General features: G+C 38.6%; 1 protein-coding gene across 2 annotated transcripts in view; it reads right to left on the bottom strand.

Annotated features, from left to right (window-relative positions):
* COL5A2 (collagen type V alpha 2 chain) overlaps window positions 1-18,151 on the bottom strand; it is a 157,938-nt gene that overhangs the window by 36,372 nt on the left and 103,415 nt on the right. For both annotated transcript variants that reach the window (XM_071747792.1, XM_071747791.1), the window contains 12 exons: window positions 16,359-16,583; window positions 14,989-15,002; window positions 13,431-13,463; window positions 12,742-12,774; window positions 12,168-12,221; window positions 8,586-8,696; window positions 7,495-7,572; window positions 5,396-5,440; window positions 4,824-4,877; window positions 4,127-4,180; window positions 2,595-2,648; window positions 542-595 (listed from right to left, as the gene is read on the bottom strand). In XM_071747792.1, the coding sequence (XP_071603893.1) occupies window positions 542-595; window positions 2,595-2,648; window positions 4,127-4,180; window positions 4,824-4,877; window positions 5,396-5,440; window positions 7,495-7,572; window positions 8,586-8,696; window positions 12,168-12,221; window positions 12,742-12,774; window positions 13,431-13,463; window positions 14,989-15,002; window positions 16,359-16,542 (768 nt within the window). In that variant the 5' untranslated portion in view covers window positions 16,543-16,583. The remainder of the gene's footprint in view (window positions 1-541; window positions 596-2,594; window positions 2,649-4,126; window positions 4,181-4,823; window positions 4,878-5,395; window positions 5,441-7,494; window positions 7,573-8,585; window positions 8,697-12,167; window positions 12,222-12,741; window positions 12,775-13,430; window positions 13,464-14,988; window positions 15,003-16,358; window positions 16,584-18,151) is intronic.

The raw sequence follows: 18,151 nt of genomic DNA on the forward strand, positions 1-18,151 counted from the left end.
TTGGATTTGGTTTCCTTTTTAAAACAAGAACTTAAAAAAAAATAAAATTGTCAAACAGCAAGGACAAGGCTCTGAGCCATAGGAAACCTATTTATTCCTCTCCAAAGTCAAATTTTGGCCAGCAGCTTGGTAATTCATAATCAGTCCATGTTGCAAACATAGCCACCTCTCAAGTTCCACACCCTAATTCAAGCCTTTCCAACAAAGTGAGAGAACTGTCAGGTTTGTGGCTCCTGAAGCTTGGCAGAGATCATGCAAGCTCCTTCCAGATTCTCAGAACATTTGAAAATAGAGTCAAGAAAGCACTAGAGAATACAACACAGAGGTCAGCTTAAAGGGAACTCATGTTGATTCTCTGCAAGGCCCTCTTTCTCTCCAATTCTAGTGGTTGTGCTACAATTGGCAGGTGTCTAATGTCTAGAATCCACCATAAATAAAATTAAATTAAATTAAATTAAATTGTTAACTATCTTTATACTGAAACCACCTGGAAACATCATCCATAGGGAGATCCAAAAAGGTCCAAAACCTTGGCTCTTACCCTGTGACCCTTTAGACCTGGAAGACCTGGAGCACCTGGAAAGCCTCGAGGCCCCTAGGTGGGGAAAAGAAAAAACACATAAAATCCTTATTTCTGCAGCTAAACCTAGTGATGATGCTGGCAACAAGGAAGAGGGGGGAAGCACTAATACTAAAATTCCCACCTCCATCCCCCTCACCTTAGTGACATAATATAGTAAGATATATAGTAAGACATCTGAGGGGGTAAATTGTACCTCTTATTATAGAGTTCATCTGTAGGATGTGGTGTGATGAACAACTGCTATTAAAACACATTTAGCAATTAAACCAAAGTTGCCTTGCACTGAGTTTCCTCCCAAATATCCCCATTTCTCTTTCAGGACAGACTAAGCAATGGAAGACAGCTTAGGTGCCTCATGTTAGAATACTGGTCGCATGAAATTATAATGGAAATCACATTAACACCTTCATGCTATCAAGAAACTATTAAAATATCATTTCTTCCTTTATGGCAACTCTGAACCAAAGTTCTCAAAAAGATTATAGTTCCTAGCAAAAAAAAAAAAAAATAATCATAGAGATACATATAGAAAATTAAGCATCATGAAGCAACACTGATACACTGAGGAGAAAAAACATCATCTCAGATGTCAGAGAGGAGAACTTCACAGACAGGATGTTTCTTTATTAGCATCTTATTAGCATAAGAAAGGTCTTTGTCTTCCCATTGCCAATGTTTGATCATAAAGTTCAGTGGGAAGTCACTCCAGAGGCTGCAGACTCCTCAAGAGAAAATTACTTCATGAAGATATGAAAGTTCTGAAATAAACTGATTGCTTCAAATTATTTATACTCCTTGACTTTCTCAGTCAAGAACAATCTCTGTTGTCATACAAGGCTTTGCATGGCAAGTTGAAATTGTACAAATTATGCTTGTTTAGATTGAATGCAGCCCAAAACCACAATTTATTTGGAGTGTGCTCAGTGGTGCACACAACCAGGGCAATCAAATGATGAAGTGTGGGACAAGTTCCACAGCAAGGAGACAAATCATGTGCAAAGAGACACAGATCTCAGGGATCTCTGCAGCAGACTATAGGCCTTGTTGTGGAAGGAGATATGGCACACTTCTCTGATAAGTTATCAGGGTAACCAGTGGTGCTCTCACTGCAGCAACCAATGAGATTTGTGTGTGTGCAGTTGCAGTACTGCTTTTCTTCATTACAAAATCTTCTAAAATATTCTTTTTTGAGCAAATCAGCTTGATCTGAACAGAGAAATACTCCACAGACTACATTTAGCCCCCAGCAGCTTACAAAGCAATGTCTTTGATCCATAAAACTTAAGCAGACAACTGAGGAAGCCACACTGCCTTGTTACAATATCATTTCTCTCTTGAAGAGATCATATCTCCAGTTGTTACCAAAACTGCCAGACAAGAACTGCACTAAAAGAAAGAGAGGCATTTTAAGAGTTGTGCATCAGGTGGCTTCAGTTCTGGGATCTTTCTCTCCACTTTTCAACCACTTTATAGTTCCCTTCCAAGAACAGAAACTTGAGTTTTGGTATAATTCTTAATATAGGCTAAAATGATCTCAGAGATACCTGTTTTATTTCTAGAGGGCACCAAGTATATATTATTTTAAAACCTCTTCATCCCATATGAATATTGAATACATATGTTAAAATAAATTAGAGATATCTACAATAAAATCCTTTCTTCCCCTGTCTCAGACTGACTAAAAGTGCCACCACAACCTGGCATCATTTTTCACTCTGTGAACACTTCCTGCATGTGACTGACCACATGAAATGCTGGGAAACAAGAGTCCAACTTGTTTCATGCATGTCTCACCTGCAAAGGAGTTGAAACATGCACCTGTGAAACACCTCTTGGGATGAACTCAAGGACTTTTGGTTACCTGTTTGGCTCTGAGCTACCACATTGATATGGTTCAATAGAGTAAGATACCACAAGTACCTCAGAAACTGGGTGGCAGAGCTTTGCACTCATGAAAAGGGATGGCAGAAGTATAATTATTTTGCAAAAAGGCAAATAACCATGCTCTTACTGGAGATCCTGGAAATCCAGGCTCACCGGATTGTCCTGGTCTACCAGGTTCACCCTAAGGAAATAAGAAAAAAAACCCACATAAACCACATGAAAATAGCAAATATGAAAAGTAATTTATCATTCTTCCATTCAAATGAAGACATTCACATCAGGGTTATATTTCTTGCCTTTCCTGTAACTGTTTCAGTGCTATAAACCACCTGTGCACACCACTAACAATGTTCGTTTGATGCATTAACTTTTTAAAAGCTTTCAGCAAAGAATTGTGGGAACTGAAGGCTGAGTCCTAAAGGCATCTCAGCATCACAAAATGGCACTGAAATGCAGTTTTCCTGTGAATTATTGAGCCAATCTTTTATCCTCCTCACCCACAGGATGAGTGAAATTACTGTCAGTTTCAATAGGAACAGCAAACTCAGTCTGCCTGTATTGCAGCTTGGTGGTTTGTCCTGTTCAGATATTTAAGAGGTGTACAATTTCATCCTAGGCTGGTGGCTTTTTGGTGTTTGATGCAAAAGAAAATGTGGTACAACCAAATAAGCTTATTTTAAAGATTATTCTAAGTCCCCCAGAGTCACAAGCAAACATTGCTTTATATGCAGCAGTCAGTTTAAATACATCCAGGACTCTAGGTTAGGGGATATTAAATGCTTCAGAAAAATATTTTCTGGACAGAGAAAAAGTAAAGTGCTTCACAAATGCAATTAAAGAAGCCCATGTGTACACTAGAATTTGAGGCAGTTCTTAAAGTAGTAGTAAAGTAGTAGTAAATTAGATTTGGCTTCAGTGCATTGAGAGTTAACTGTTTCCACAGATTCTTGTAATTCTGTGTTTGAAAGGAAAACAGCCATTACACAAGATATGGTAAACTTGTGCTTAATATCAAGCTTCTGAAGTTGTAAACTCATTTCTAAGTTATAGGCTACAATTCAGATGGATTTAGTGTAGTTTGCAAACAAATAATACACATCTACTGGTAAATTCTTAGGCTATTGTTGTGCAGAATATACATACTTATGCAATATGAGCAATACACACATCTTACACAAACATGCACATCCATGGGTAGAGCCATAAAATCAGCTATGAGTTTAATAAGTTATTAAGAAGTTAAAGAAAATTAAACACTAAAATTTCATTGGTCAGGTCCAGGGGAATGTTACCATCAGTTCTTTTAGCTACTCATGTGATGGCAGAGAGGAGATGCAACTGTGGGAGATTGTTATGTTTTGATTTCAAAAAAGAAATCTCAGTTGAAGAACTGGCTGAGGGAAGAAATAAAAGAGTTAGTGCTTAAACTTGAGGTATGATGGTGACATGTAAAGAAAAGATAGGAGGGTTTTAAAAGTTGTTGATAACACCTTATAACTCATGGTTATAGCATTGCATTTAATGAGGAGTAAAATGACAAAAGAAAGTTATGAGACAAAAGCAGTCACAACAAGCACATCTGCTGGATAGTCACTGTCCCAAAGATGCCAATATTTGCTTCATTAAAATAAATTAAAATACAAAGAATACAAAACTTACATCTTCACCAGGTTTGCCTGGAGGTCCCTCTGGTCCCCGAGAACCAATTGGACCCTAAGAAATAAAAATATTTATTTACTTCTTCTAAATATATACATTATATTGTAATTATTTATTTCTGTGTTTGTTTGTTTATTCAATGCAGCCTTCACTAAAATATCTATGTCCTCCATTTCAGAGTCTGGTTTAATAAAAATAGCTGTAGAAAAAGGATGAGTTTATGCCTTAATTTTGTAGTGCTCTTCCTAACCATCCTGCCATATGAAACCAGCATTATGTTATATAAAAATATTGGATGGATTTTGTAGGAGAAAAAAAAAACCACACTAAAAATCACAGTTGCTGCTATTTCCAATCTCCAGCTCTTGCTTTTACTTTTGAATGATTTTATCACCTGGAAAAAATAAATATTCTCATAGTCCTTTGTTTAAGATACACCACCAGGTATGGTTCTGCCACTCCTTAACCATCCTAAGGTCTAGGCTGGAAAAATAAAAATTATTGCTTATTCTACAACCATTATCATGCATGTTCAAAGTCACTAATGCAGGACAACATGCTTTGAACACCACAATTCTTGAATGAAGTTAATAGCTTTGGCTGAGATAACACACACACAAAAAAAAAACATCTGAAGCAGGTTGAATTTATGGTTTGCAAATTTTCTTGTAGGAATATCTATATTTAGTGGTCTTACCATAGGTCCTGGATCCCCAGGTTCACCAGGTGGGCCTGCAGGGCCAGCACCACCCTAAAATTAACCAAGATTAATACAGTTACAAATTCAGAAAGAAAAAAAAAAAAAAAAAGGATTTAAATTAAAAGCCATGACTGGGATAATGACAGCCCATAGGACAGTCTGGATTCTAATTCCGAACAAGCTCATGTTGCAGAATGAGTAGAAGCTGGACACTAAAATCCCTCAAGTTTTAGGTAAGTCATGTTCATACACAAATCCTACACAAAACTAACACCACAATCACAACAGTTCCCATTTTCACTGCTGCTCCCTCTTTAAAAGTGTGTTGGTTTAAAACCTTCCTAAGGCCTAAGGGATAGTTCTTTTTGAGTTTGTTTCTGTCTGTAGAGTCTTTCTGGAGCAGAGCTCTTGAGAGCAGGATGTTCAGATTCCCCTCTAGATGAAGATGCATTCCCCCATGTGTCACTGAAGATGGACACTGGTTCAGAGATGTTCATAAACACCACTTATTATGGGCTTCACCTTCACCTCTGGACAATTCTCTAAATCCTCTGGGGTGAAGAACTTACCTGCTTTCCTTGGAGACCTTGAGGACCTCTTGGACCCACTGGACCCTATTGAAAACAGAACTTGTTACACACTAGTAAACAGCCCTCCCCAGGTAACATTAATCCTACAAGGACAACAAAAAGGCCAGATTGTGACCTCCAAGATGACATTTCTATGGTCAGACTCTCTAAAAAGCTTCTATTCAGGTGGCTGATGTTATGACATGCAAAAGTACAGAGAATGGAAGTGTTCAAACTCAAAAAGAAACAGCAGGGTAAATTCAGCAGCAGCTGAAATATGGGCTTGCTTGATCCCTGGAACCTCCCAGCCTTTGGAACCAGCAGGAATAACCAGATTGCCTGCATGGCTCTCCTGGAAAAACATAACAACATAATAGAGTCAGGAGGAACAGTCCTCCCTTGAAGGGAATCTCTTACTCAGATCCATCTTGTAATGGAGTAAATGACAAAATAAATTCATGTTGCTGTTCCCAGCCATGAGCAGAAAGAAGCAGCAATGGAAGGATGTGTTCTCATAAGTCACACAAACCACCCAAACAGCTTCCAAATAGTTGTGGTTTGTTGCAGAAAATTCAAATTTCCCCTTAAAAACTTTCAGGGCATTTTTAGGAAAAAAAAATCGTGCTTAATTGTGAATTATACCAAAAAGTAAATGTAATTAAGTCTGAAAGTAATTCTCTTCCTTCTAGCAATGCAGAAATATCTACAGCAGGCAATAACTTGCATTTTGACAAAGGCTTGAGACTTATGTCTTTTACACATTGCTGACCAAATTTTACTAATTTTTTACAAAGCAAATGTAGAGAGTTAGTAATAGGCTATTTAAAATTCCAATAAACACTAAAAACAAATAAAAAAATAATGGGCTGGGGGAATGCCTGTCAGTTACTCAGTTTAGAAGGAAAGAAAAAATGGCTGAATCAATCAAAACAATAAATCAATCAAAAGACAATGAGTGCCAACTGACTTTTGCAGCCTTTGTGTATGGCCTTAGAGACCTTGAGATTGGATAATATCCTAAAAGAGATGTTAAAACTAAAACAAGTTTTATTTGGGAATGACAAAAGAAGAGGTAGTAAAGAGATGCAATGCCTCAAGACAAACCAAGTGAAAGGATTAAGCAAAATGACCAAAGACAGCAAATGAAGGAGGACTTGTGGAATAAATCACTGGGTGTGTGCACTGCATACATAAGTAAGGAAAAATCTTTGAAGAAATCACTGAAGAATTTAATCCTAAAGCAAAACAACAGATTCTCTCAAGAACTTTCCAAATGGTATTGAAAATGAGTTTGAAGGTCACTAGTGAGGATGTGGAGGGATAACATCAGGCAGACAAACTCATGGACAGTGCAATCCCTAAAGGATGCTTTCCTTAAGAATGAATGTTAAAAGTAACAGCAAAAGGGTAATGGTATCTTCAAGATATCACAATGAGATAAATGCCTGTAGTAAAAGGAGATAATTATTCAAAAATAACCCCAAGAGTCGAGCAGAGGCAGCCCTGGGTGATGAAACAGCTTTCACAGATGGTAAAAAATTTCAGTGATACCATTAATTCCCCAGTACACCAAAAGTGAAGGGCATATCTGAACAGTGAGATGCCAAGGGTAACACTAGAATGTCTGTCTGAGAACAGAAAAGCAATTTTCAGTTAACTCTTGGTTCCAGAAATTCAAAATCTTTTTTAATTACTACCAAAACAAACTCTCTTTGATGTCACAATGTAAAAAGAAGCCTTCAAAGTTACATATTTGTTTATTCTGCTTTGTATTGTACCTGATACTTTTCAGTTACTCTTCAGTGACTCAAGATATGAGAAAATCAGGAACTTCCTTTCTTTCCCTTACCTTACTGTAAGTAGGTGATATTTTTATGGAGAGAAAGGAAGAAAACAAGGCTAGAGGTGGGGGAAAAAAACTTTCATTTCAACATATTTTTCCACTTTTCTTCAAGTACTGTACAAAACTGCACGAGAACATTCTGTACATACAGGTCCTAGAGGCACAGGATGCTGAAGAGGATTAATTCCCCTTTGTTTTTTTGCCAATGCACTCCACTTCCACCCAGTTCCACAAGACAGGGCTAAGCTGGGCTTACCACTGCACCAGGCATCAGTCCCATCTGACTACCAAGTCCAGACTTCTCATCCAGTCCTGCCATCTGAGCTGAAAATGGCTGAAAAAAACCAAGTGATTTAACTGTTAGGCATTTTCATGGTTCATAAGGCAAAAATCCATGTAGCTGCATCTTCACTATTAACATTGGCTTTTCCATTCCCTGTGGAAATCCATGAGGGTTGTTGGTCTGACAACCATCCTGGTGCTTCTGGGATCCTGTGTGGTTCCTCTGCACCAAACTTATTTATTTGCACTGAATCTGCTTGATTCAAAACTATATGGAAAGATGATTAAATCAAGAAATCCTGCCCCAACTTGCAAGCTCTTGGCCTGACATGAACATTTCAGTTTATTGCCAGTATAGCTCTATTGTTTTCACTAATGTAGGAGGAACAATGGAGTAAGAAATCAAAATAGATATCTTCAAAGCAGCAATAAAAATGTAACTGAGCACACTTGAGGAATTAAAATTTATATTTCTTTTCAAATCATACTTAGTGTTCCATAGAATTTGTAGTGGGGGGCTGGAAGAAAAAAAAGAGCAGTGTTGAAGAACACCTTCTCTGTATCAGTGGCTGGTTAGCACTGCTTTACACAATTCCTTACTTAATCTCAGTGTTGGTCTGAACAATTTCAGCAAGAAGCACACTTAACCCCATTTGCATTTCTCTCATCAGTTGTTCTATTATTTACAATTCACCTTATTTTCTTCTTTTCTGTATTCCTAATGTGGCACACCAGTTCCCCTGTACTATTGCCCATATCCCTTGTGTTTAAGTAAAGTGGAAGTAGCAGAACCCTACTGAGGGTTTTAGATTTGGGCACCTTGGCTTTTCTAGATGCTAAAACTCACTGGAAAAGACGTGTTCATTCCAAGGTTTCTCACATTCAAATCATCCCCTGTTTGGGCAGCACTTGCACTGCTATTTGCTGCTGTCCCTTGGGACTGGGAGGCAGGAACTGTGAGCACAGCATTGCACAATCACTGGAGCAAAGAGAAGTTACTATTTGTGTCCTGTGGACCTGGCACAACACCCTGTTTTTTTCTGCTAAACCAAGGGCAAAACGTACCCTGCTTATTCCATCTGGTCCTGGGTGGGTTGGATGCCCTGGAGGACCCGGGTCACCAGGCTGGCCAGGGATACCAGGTTCACCATCAATCCCTTGAGGACCACGAGGACCCTAGAAAGAAAATCAGAAATGCCAACAGAGTTCAAAAGTATTCATTAAAGTCATTGTAACTGGCACACAACTGCCTGGACTGAGATAAATCTGTATTTCTGCAGAAAGATCTTCAAACAAGCAGCCCTCAAGACCTGTTCCTACCTTCAGATCAGAAGCACTGGCTAAAATTTGTAAAGAATCCAACACACAAGTAAACTGCAGCAATTTCTCTTACAGGCTCTTGTAGAAACTGAGGTTTCCCATCATTCCATACTAGAGTATCCCAATCCTGAAAAACTATTTGGCTTTGCAGGCAATATGGAATATCACAGCTTTACTTCTAAAACACATATAAGCTCAGATCAGTGGACATACACACACATGCTTAAGAAACTGGATTTTTACAGCCTTGGGACATCATGAATGGTTTATACAGCATATACTACTGCTGAATTCCCAAAGCAGTCACACTGCCAAAAATTCAGAATAACTCCCTTGGTGTCAATGTTATCTCTACCAAGAATCTGCAGAACAAGCAAGGAGGTCATCCCCATGGTCCACTGTGATCACCCACTTTTGATTCCTAAACTTCATTCATCTTATCTCATGTCAGAACTAAAATCAAATACAGAAGCAGAAAATCAAACATCAGTGTAAGGAAATCTATAGCAACAGGGCCAATAAAGATATAATTCCATCATAAATGCAGACTTTAAAGTGCTTGTCCCTAACAGAATGAAATGCTTGACTATTTTATGGTCAATATTTTGTATTGTATAATGAGTTCTTCTGTTTTAGAGATCCTGAAGCATAAAATTTTGGGAGCCTGGCTCAGTCAATCATCTTTGGGAAGACCATGATGACCAGACATTGCTTGTGTTCCCATGAGGTGAGGGCTGTTTCCTTGCAGCCTGCACATGTCAGTGAAATTTTGTGTGAATTACTATGGTTTAAACTGGTATGGTCCACATGTTAAAGAAAAAACATTCCCTTGGAAAAGGACTGTGCTGAAATTTCCCAGGGAATGAGCTAATTCTCTTAAGTCTCAATATATCTTTAGGGTCTGAAATTCCTATAAGCAATGAAGGGAAAATCTTTGTGCTACCAGACATGAATGCACACACACCTGCTTGCAGAATGAGTCGTGAACAGATGATATTTGGAAAAAATTGAGAAAATTTGGGCATACTGGATGGAAGCAGAAAGTTTTAGCAGAGTATTTCTGCTAAATATTTAATGATTCTATTACAAACAGAAGTACATGCTGTCAAACCTGAAATTTCACCCTGTCCTAAGCAGGAAAGGAATGGGTTATTTATGTGTGTATATATATTTAAAAACCCCACTCATTTTCTGTCACCAGCTCAATATGAGGGTTTTTTTTTTTTAAAAAAAAAAAAAAAAAAAAAAAAGAGAGAGAAAATTCTCACTTATGCCACAAGGTGGCACCATTTAAACACGTAAGGGTCTCGTTCTGACCCAGTGCTGCTGCTGAAGGATGTGTTGAATGGTTTTGCCTGAAGCAGAATAAAAGAAAAAGGAGCTCATGGTAGAGCACTCTCAACTACCACCTATTTTAACGCTTTTGCAATTACAGTCGGGTTTATGCTCATAGAGAAACAAAACGTATCCATGGGTCTGAGGATCCTCAAGTGGATTTTCTGTCTGCAAAAGATCACTCATAAACACCTGGAGCTCTATCAGGCTCCAAAGCTCCCTCTCCCCAGATGCATTTTGCAAATACAAAGATGCCATTCCCTACCTGTTTCTCTGGCATTGGCACACTAATGAGGAATTTGAAGTAAAAAATATACTAATAATCCTGAATTGCCCTTATATCCCTTATATTTTGTAAAATTCACAAATCCATAGCAAGGTTGAGCTGCTTCTGCTCACTAGGCAGTAAGAGACCATTTAAAAAACAACAGCAACAAAAAATAGAAAGAAATAAAAATCTTGGAAGTTGTAGTATCAGCAATCAGTAATATATTTACTAATTTTATGATGGGTGTCTGAGCAAGGTTACCTCCTCCATGAGGTATTTTAAATAAACCATAAATAATGTGCAGAGAGGTTTTCACAAAATAAACTGCAGGGGTGAGCTAGCATTTGTTTTCACAGAATCCTGGAATCACTTAGGTTGGAAAAGACCCCTAAGATCATGGAGTACAACCATAAACCCAGCACTGCCAAGGCCACCACTGACCCATTTCCCTCAGCACCACATCTACAAAGCTTTGAAATCCCTCCAGGAATGGGGGCTCCACCACTGCCCTGGACAGGCTGGGCCAGGGCCTGACAACTTCTTTTGGTGAAAAAGGTATAAATAAAATATCCTGCATTAGCAGTCAATCTGTACTCCTAAAGCAGTGTTGATCTCAAGCCTACACTCTGACACACCCACAGCTCACCAGAACTTTTGAAGCAGCATTTTGAAAGCAGCTGACTAGCTCCTAATCCCTTGATATTCCTTAAAAACAGTATAATATCTTGTTCCAAGGGAACTCAGAATGATTTACAGCCTTTTGGTACCTTAGATGCTTCTAGCCACCTCTCTATAGGGACACACAAGGGATGAGTGGCACAGGATCCAAAATTATTTAGCACCTCATGGATAATATTGCACACTAAGGAAGCACTTCAGCCATCTCTGTGAACACAGTCAAGATTCCACTGCACACCACAAGATTTCATAATTACTCCCAGAAATCTTGATACTCATTCTACAGGCTCATGCTCCATCTATGGACAAGAGGCACTCACTGGAGGAGCAGCAGAAAGGAGTCAGTTTTAGGTTTCTGCCTAAACTCAGTATTAGCTCACTCTCCCCTGAGAGACAGGAAAATATCCACACAGAAATTACAACAATACAACCCCTTAAAATCTGCTTTGAGCAGCTTCTGCTCTTTGGCTTAGTTTTTTCAACAGGAACATGTCATCTTTGGTATTTTCAGCACTCCCTTTTGGCTTTTCTGTGGTTCTCCACAGGCAGACACTGAAATTCCCTTATTAAGTCTTTATTTCCACAGCCCAGTCTTGATTATATTATTCACTAGCATACCAACACATGTAGTCACACATTAACTCCTCCCAGCTTCCCTGGGGAAGTTCCCTGCTCACACTGCTTCTGGTGTGCAGTAGCAACCAGCACGAAGTCAGAAAGTTCTTAAAAAGGCAAATATGATGTTCTAGCTTTATTACTTTTCTAGATCCTAGAGGAAGCTCAGACCCTATGCTGGGTAGTTGTTGAGAAATATTTTTTTTTTTTTTTTTTTTTTAAATATTGCTGCTAAACCTCTGTCAATTACATCAGAACATTCAGGTTTTAATCTACCAGTGAGGTAGAAATTTCTTGTCTGTTTGTTACCTGATTCTTGGAAAATATGAGGAAAAGTTGTAGTAACTCTAGAAGACATAGAGACAGTTTAAAGGCATCCAGCCACATGAGGTTAGTCCACTACTTAATTTCTGAGATATTTAGCAACTTACAGGTCTTCCCTTTGGCCCTCGTTCTCCTCGTGGTCCTTGTGAGCCTGGAGGTCCCTACAACAAAGATTTGAAACATTAAGTATTTTTCATACTAGTTAACAATTAATAAAGCTCTGAAAATATGGAATGCAATGCTTATTTGAAAATTACTTTGTGAATTTTTTATCCCACCACCTGATTTAGAGAAAACAGCTGCAGTCACCAAATATTCAGTGCATTTGATGCACAGGTCTTGAGACACCCTTACTACTACTACTACTACTACTACTACTACTACTCCTTCTACTCCTGGTGGATCTCTGCTAGGAAAGCCTTCCCCAGGCCCAGCCTGGCACAAAGCCCTCAGTCATGCATGAGCAACAAGCACACATCCATTTATTTAGAGCATGTGCTGACCTGAGACTAGCAAAAAATCCTATCATCTTGTTGCCTCCTGAAATCCTGCAGCTTGACAGACAAGATCCACTGCAGGCATGAGGAGTTCTCCTTCATATCATCCTCAGAATTTAACAGAGAAATGGCAGGAAGTGGAAAATGCAATTATCAGAGAAACAGGAGATCAAAAAATACTCACAGCTGGTCCTGGGCGGCCTCGGATGCCTGAAACCTAAAGAAGGGAACAAAAATTCCAGTTACCACACAACACTGGGGCTGTATTTGCCATCATGACCCCACAGGGAATTAGTTATTGAGAAGTAAATGGCAGGAGAGGAAACTGAAGTACTAGGTAAGTTTCAAGGCTTTTTTTCTGGGGAAAAAAAAAATATTATAAATTCCACTGGTTTATCTCTTTATAGTGCTATTAAAAAACAATAGAAGCAAAATCTTAGAAGTATCATTGTTATTCTAAAAAAATATTAAATAAATATATTAATTATACTGGCTTAGTCTCCATTTATCAGTTATTTTAATTTGTTTGTCTTCATGCTAGAAAGGGGTAATAGACATAGAATGTGACAATGTATTTCACCAGTTTTTCCAAGCATCTCAACACTTCCCAAATACTACTTCACAATTACCCCTTCACAAAATTTTAACTATAAGAAAGATTATGACAGATTTAATGCAGTAAGAATTTTTCTTAAAATGCAATTGATAAGAATTTCCAATGTAACATATGTGAAACAGAGCTATTGATGACATCCTTTTCATTCCTACTTTTTTGTTGTGTTTCCTTAATTACTGCAATTCTGCTTTAAAGCACTGAAATGAATGCTGATAAATTGTAGCTGTGCTGATACATGAAGAAAAAAATGGACTTACAGGTGGCACTATTCCAGGTTCTCCTTTTTGTCCCTGCAGAAAGTTAAAAAAAAAAAAAAAGCCTTAGATGGCAGAAAACAATTAAAAGTACAATTAACAGTACCAGTTCCACCAATGCCACCCTGTGACTGTGACAAATGCAAAGAATTCTCTAAGGAAACAACTGAGACTAAAATAAAGTACCTGAAATAGGTGAGGCTTTTTTTTTTTATTGATTGTGGACACTGATTAAATGAAAATAAACAGAATATAACTGCATAATATAATGGCTAAAAGAAGAGTCAGATTAAAAAAAATGCCATATTCAAGAATTTAAAAAATGCTGTGGATCTGTTATTGGATGATTTGATTCATATGAAAAGCAGAGCCCAGCAGTGCAGCATTTAGACTCCATTTCTTCAAGGTATGACATTAAAATGCATGTAATTAAATCTATGGACATAAAAAACCTGCATATTCATCTGCAGTGCTGGGACAGAATACAAAATTCCATCACACAGCTCCAGAGTGAAGGACACAGCATTTGCCAGTTGACTTTTCTTTGAGCTGAATGTGTAGACACAACAATTATGTGCTACAGAAAATAAGTACTGGTGGTAACTGCTTTATTAAGGAAAAAAAAAGAGAACTTTGTGAAGATAAAAAATGTCCTGCTTAGCTTACCAAGTAATAATAAGCTGGTTACAACCCATTTATTTCCATAAACTACCTCTGCATAGGAAGCTACTCTGTTTTAGTGAGGAGTATTTTTCATATTTCTGCAATAAACCTCCATTATTCACAATCAAGTATATGAAACAATGACACACACAGCAGCAAATTGAAGAAAACCAGAATTCTTCTTAAAAACACCATTTAGACCACAGAGCAGCCTAAAAGGACTTTGAAAGCTTGCATTTGTCATTTAGAACTTTGCATTTGAGCTCCTCAGATCAGTGCCCTGGGGTGGTGAGCACCCTCCTGTGAGAGACCCTCAGGTTGCCCAAGGAAATTGTGGCTGTTCCATCCCTGGAAATGCTGAAGGCCAAGTGGGATGGGGCTTGGAGTAACCTGGTCCAGGGGGAGGTGTCCCTGCCCACAGCAAAGGGGCTGGAACTGGATGAGCTTCAAGGTTCCTTCCAACCCAAACCATTCCATTAACATGGACATTCCTCCTGCATGAAACTTCAACAAATCCATCAGGAATGATTAAGGAGGGGTTGTGCTACTTAATGTACACAGGACACTTAAGCCTCAGCAAAAAAAAAAACCAAAATTCCTAATAATTTGGCTTCTAAGGACTTAGAAGCTACTTCATCTACACTGCTGTAGATGAAACAACCAAACTATACAAACTGGAATTCCTTTTATGTAGACTGTAGATTCCAAAGGAATGTGGACATTCCTTTTATGTATCCACTAAAGAAGGCTGAGAGGAAAGAATTGAGTGTTTTTAACAGAGCTTATATCACATTTCTGTGAGTGAAGTGCTCCAAGGAAATGCAAGAGATTCTTTTATCAGTTGTAATACATTTAAGTTAAAAAATAAAAAATATATATTAAAAAAAAGAAATCATACCTTTCTTCCTCTACCTGTTGGAAAGGACAAAAGAAGGAAAAAGAGAAAATTAATGTTTTAACCCTGAGAGACAGAACATGGTAAGATCAGTCTTCAGTCAAGTCCTCTGATTCTCAGCCTTTTTCAGCACTGCTCAGACTAAGGAAAAGCCATTTAGGAAAGCCAAGTACCTGGTGGGGCATTGGCAGCAGCTGGCCTAATGGTTGTCAGTGAAGTCAAAGGCAGATTTATTACTGACTCCACAACATCCATCCTGATCCATGGGATTTTTCAAAAGTCAGAGCTGACTAAGGGATATTTGACCTTTTCTTGTTTGAAAATCACCCACAAAATCAAGTACCTGAATTCAGAGCCACATTCCTATCCATAAAAGTCCTTCAGAGAAATATTTTATTAACACCTTGAATAACAGCAAGGAATTTTGGAATGTATCCATGCTGCTTTTTTGCTGGGTTTACCTTGTTGGCATTGGCCTAATGCCTCACACAACACAGCAGGATGCACCACCTAGACATTAATGCTTCCTCCACTGCTCAGTTACTCCAGTCCCCTGCTTTTTGGCACTGTTTTGTTCTACAGTAAGCTAATCAACTGCAATTGCAGCTCCTGAAAAAAAATTCTTTAACTACTATATATAGATTGTAGTTCAAATAATGCAAAACCTAGTATTAATGAAAATTAATTGCAAGTTAAGAAGCTTTCTTTTAGGAAAATTGAGGAAAGATTGCCTCTTCCAAGTCTCTTGAGGAAGGACTGGGCTGGAAAAGACCTAATCTTTAAGTGTGCATCACAGAAAGCATGAAAACAAGGAATTAATAATACTTCATGAGATTTTTTTTTTCTTAATTCTCACAAGAGGATCATGTGTCCATGTTTCCACTTTGGAGAAACACTTTATACTGTTCACATTTGACTTACATAGAGTTTACACTTATTCACTTATTGGAGAGGGCCAAATTGAGCATTTTAATAAAGCCTCCACTTATTTTATTGTATATGTTTAGATAATAAATAGATATATATTGAGATAGATATATATCTTAATATACATTTGGCTTAAAATATTTATCTTTCCATTCCAGGTGAACTACCCAAGGAAGCCAGAATTCAACATCCTTGAAATATCAAGATGGAATTCAGATCAAGCTTTTAAAGGCATTTGGGCTTATATCAGACTTGAAGTCAAAAGAGAACTGTGTCCAGTGCCAGCTCAGCTGCAACCCATGATGGGAGACAACAGCCAAGTACCTGCACTCTTCAGATTGAAACTTTCACCATGGAAATACCCTTTGGAAATTTCAGTATTGTGAGGCTCCTACTTCTTTGGGCTGTCTCTCCTTTTTAAGAAGCAAACTGGAGGGTAATCTTACCAATGGTGGGGTCAAAGTCCCGTGTGGTGTGGGGACACACAGGACAGCACTCTCCAGGGGGCACTTGTGGGTTCTCACACTCCAGCATATCCTGGCACTGGATTTCGTCGCAGAGAATAGCTCCGTTGTCACAGACACAGATTTGGCAGGGTGAGGGCTTCCAAATATCCCTGTTCAGGTACATCTGGCCATTCTGAGTGCAGGCTATTTCTTCTCCATCTTCTCCTGGGATAAGAGAGAGAATATACAAGGTTTCCAACTGTGAAGGTCTGGGCAAGGAAAGAGAACATCTGGAGATGAGAAGCAGCATCACCCACACAAAGAAAACAGCCCACCAGCAGAGCTGACAGTGTTATTAAGGGCTTTTAAATATCAATCACCTTATTTCTGGACCAGAAAGAAATAAAATGGAGCCACCATCGAGTGCACAGAGCCTAATGAAGTATCAGTTGCATCACAAGTCTTTGGATGTCATTCTGCTCAGTGGGTACTAACTCTGCCCTGTACTAACTAACTCCTGCCCTGTGCCTGCTCTTTGTTCAGGGGGCATCAGAGGCATCTGACTGGGGAGGAGAATCTGCAAGATTTTTGTATGAAATGGCAATAAGATTCTGTATGAAATGGCAATCACTACCTGCTCCCTACTGCAGGTTCCTTACACAGCCAGACTTGTGAAAGTGTTAAACAGACATGGCAGTGTTTGTTGAAAAAAACTCTTTTATTGGGGTCTTGATGCAAGTTATTATGAACACAGACAAATCAAACCTATGCATTTCTGCCCTAATTTAAACCAGATGTAAACAGAAAATCACAAAGCAATAAATACGAACAGATTTGGAATTTCAGCTTCATGCCTTAACTCAAATCCAGTTACTCCATCAATGTCAAAGCTCAGAGAAATGGAGCAGATGTGTCATTAACTGTTGCCTGCCATCACTAACTTCTGCACAAGTTTCCAGCTTTCTAACAAAAACTGGAACCCAAATTTACAGCAGGTCAAATCCCTCTCTTCAAGCAGTTTATCAGCCCCACTGACTCGAAGGGGTGGTGCAGAAGCTCAGGAGGAAATGTTTTCAGGGTGAAGTAAAGGCATCAACCACAACCAAGTGGGCTGTGCAGTTCATTTTGTGACACTGTGGGAATGGTTTTCCAAACTGCAGATTGGATTTTGGAAAGCCCTCTTTTCTCTTCTCCCTTGTGTGCATGACATAAGGCAGTGTCTGACATATTTAGCCTTTTTTTCCCCCCCAGATGTCTGGCATGTGGTCTATGTCTTCCTTAACATAGCACCCGCAGAACTCAGAAGAGCAGCAGTTTGCATAAATGAAACTTCTAAGTTCCCCAAGCCCCAAGTCAGCATTCTGTCAGAACTTCAAAAAAACCACACAGCAACTGCTTTGGCAACTCAGAGCTGAGCCAGATGGTGAGGAGCTTCTGCCTGGGTCCTGCTCGGTGCCTGAGAAAGAAGCAGACAAAGGCAGGGGAAAGAAAAGCACATAGCAACTTCTGGAAGTGCACTAAGAGGTCTGCTTTCTTATTAGATTGCAGATATGCTGACAATAGTAGTAGTAATAATAATATTTTAAAATAGAACAACAAAAACCACGAAAGAAAAGAAAGAAAAAACAGCCAAAACCAAAACCAATCAAACAAAAGCTAACCCACCAAAACCCAAAGAGAAACCCACCCAACACAGCCAGAAAACACATTAATAATTTAAAATCTTTTGATTAGGTTTGGTGCTTCTAGTTTTAATTTACACTGAGAGAGTGCCCCAAAAAGAGAAGCTATTT

This window comes from Heliangelus exortis, chromosome 6 (genome assembly GCF_036169615.1).
Source record: "Heliangelus exortis chromosome 6, bHelExo1.hap1, whole genome shotgun sequence".
Lineage (NCBI taxonomy): Eukaryota > Metazoa > Chordata > Aves > Apodiformes > Trochilidae > Heliangelus > Heliangelus exortis.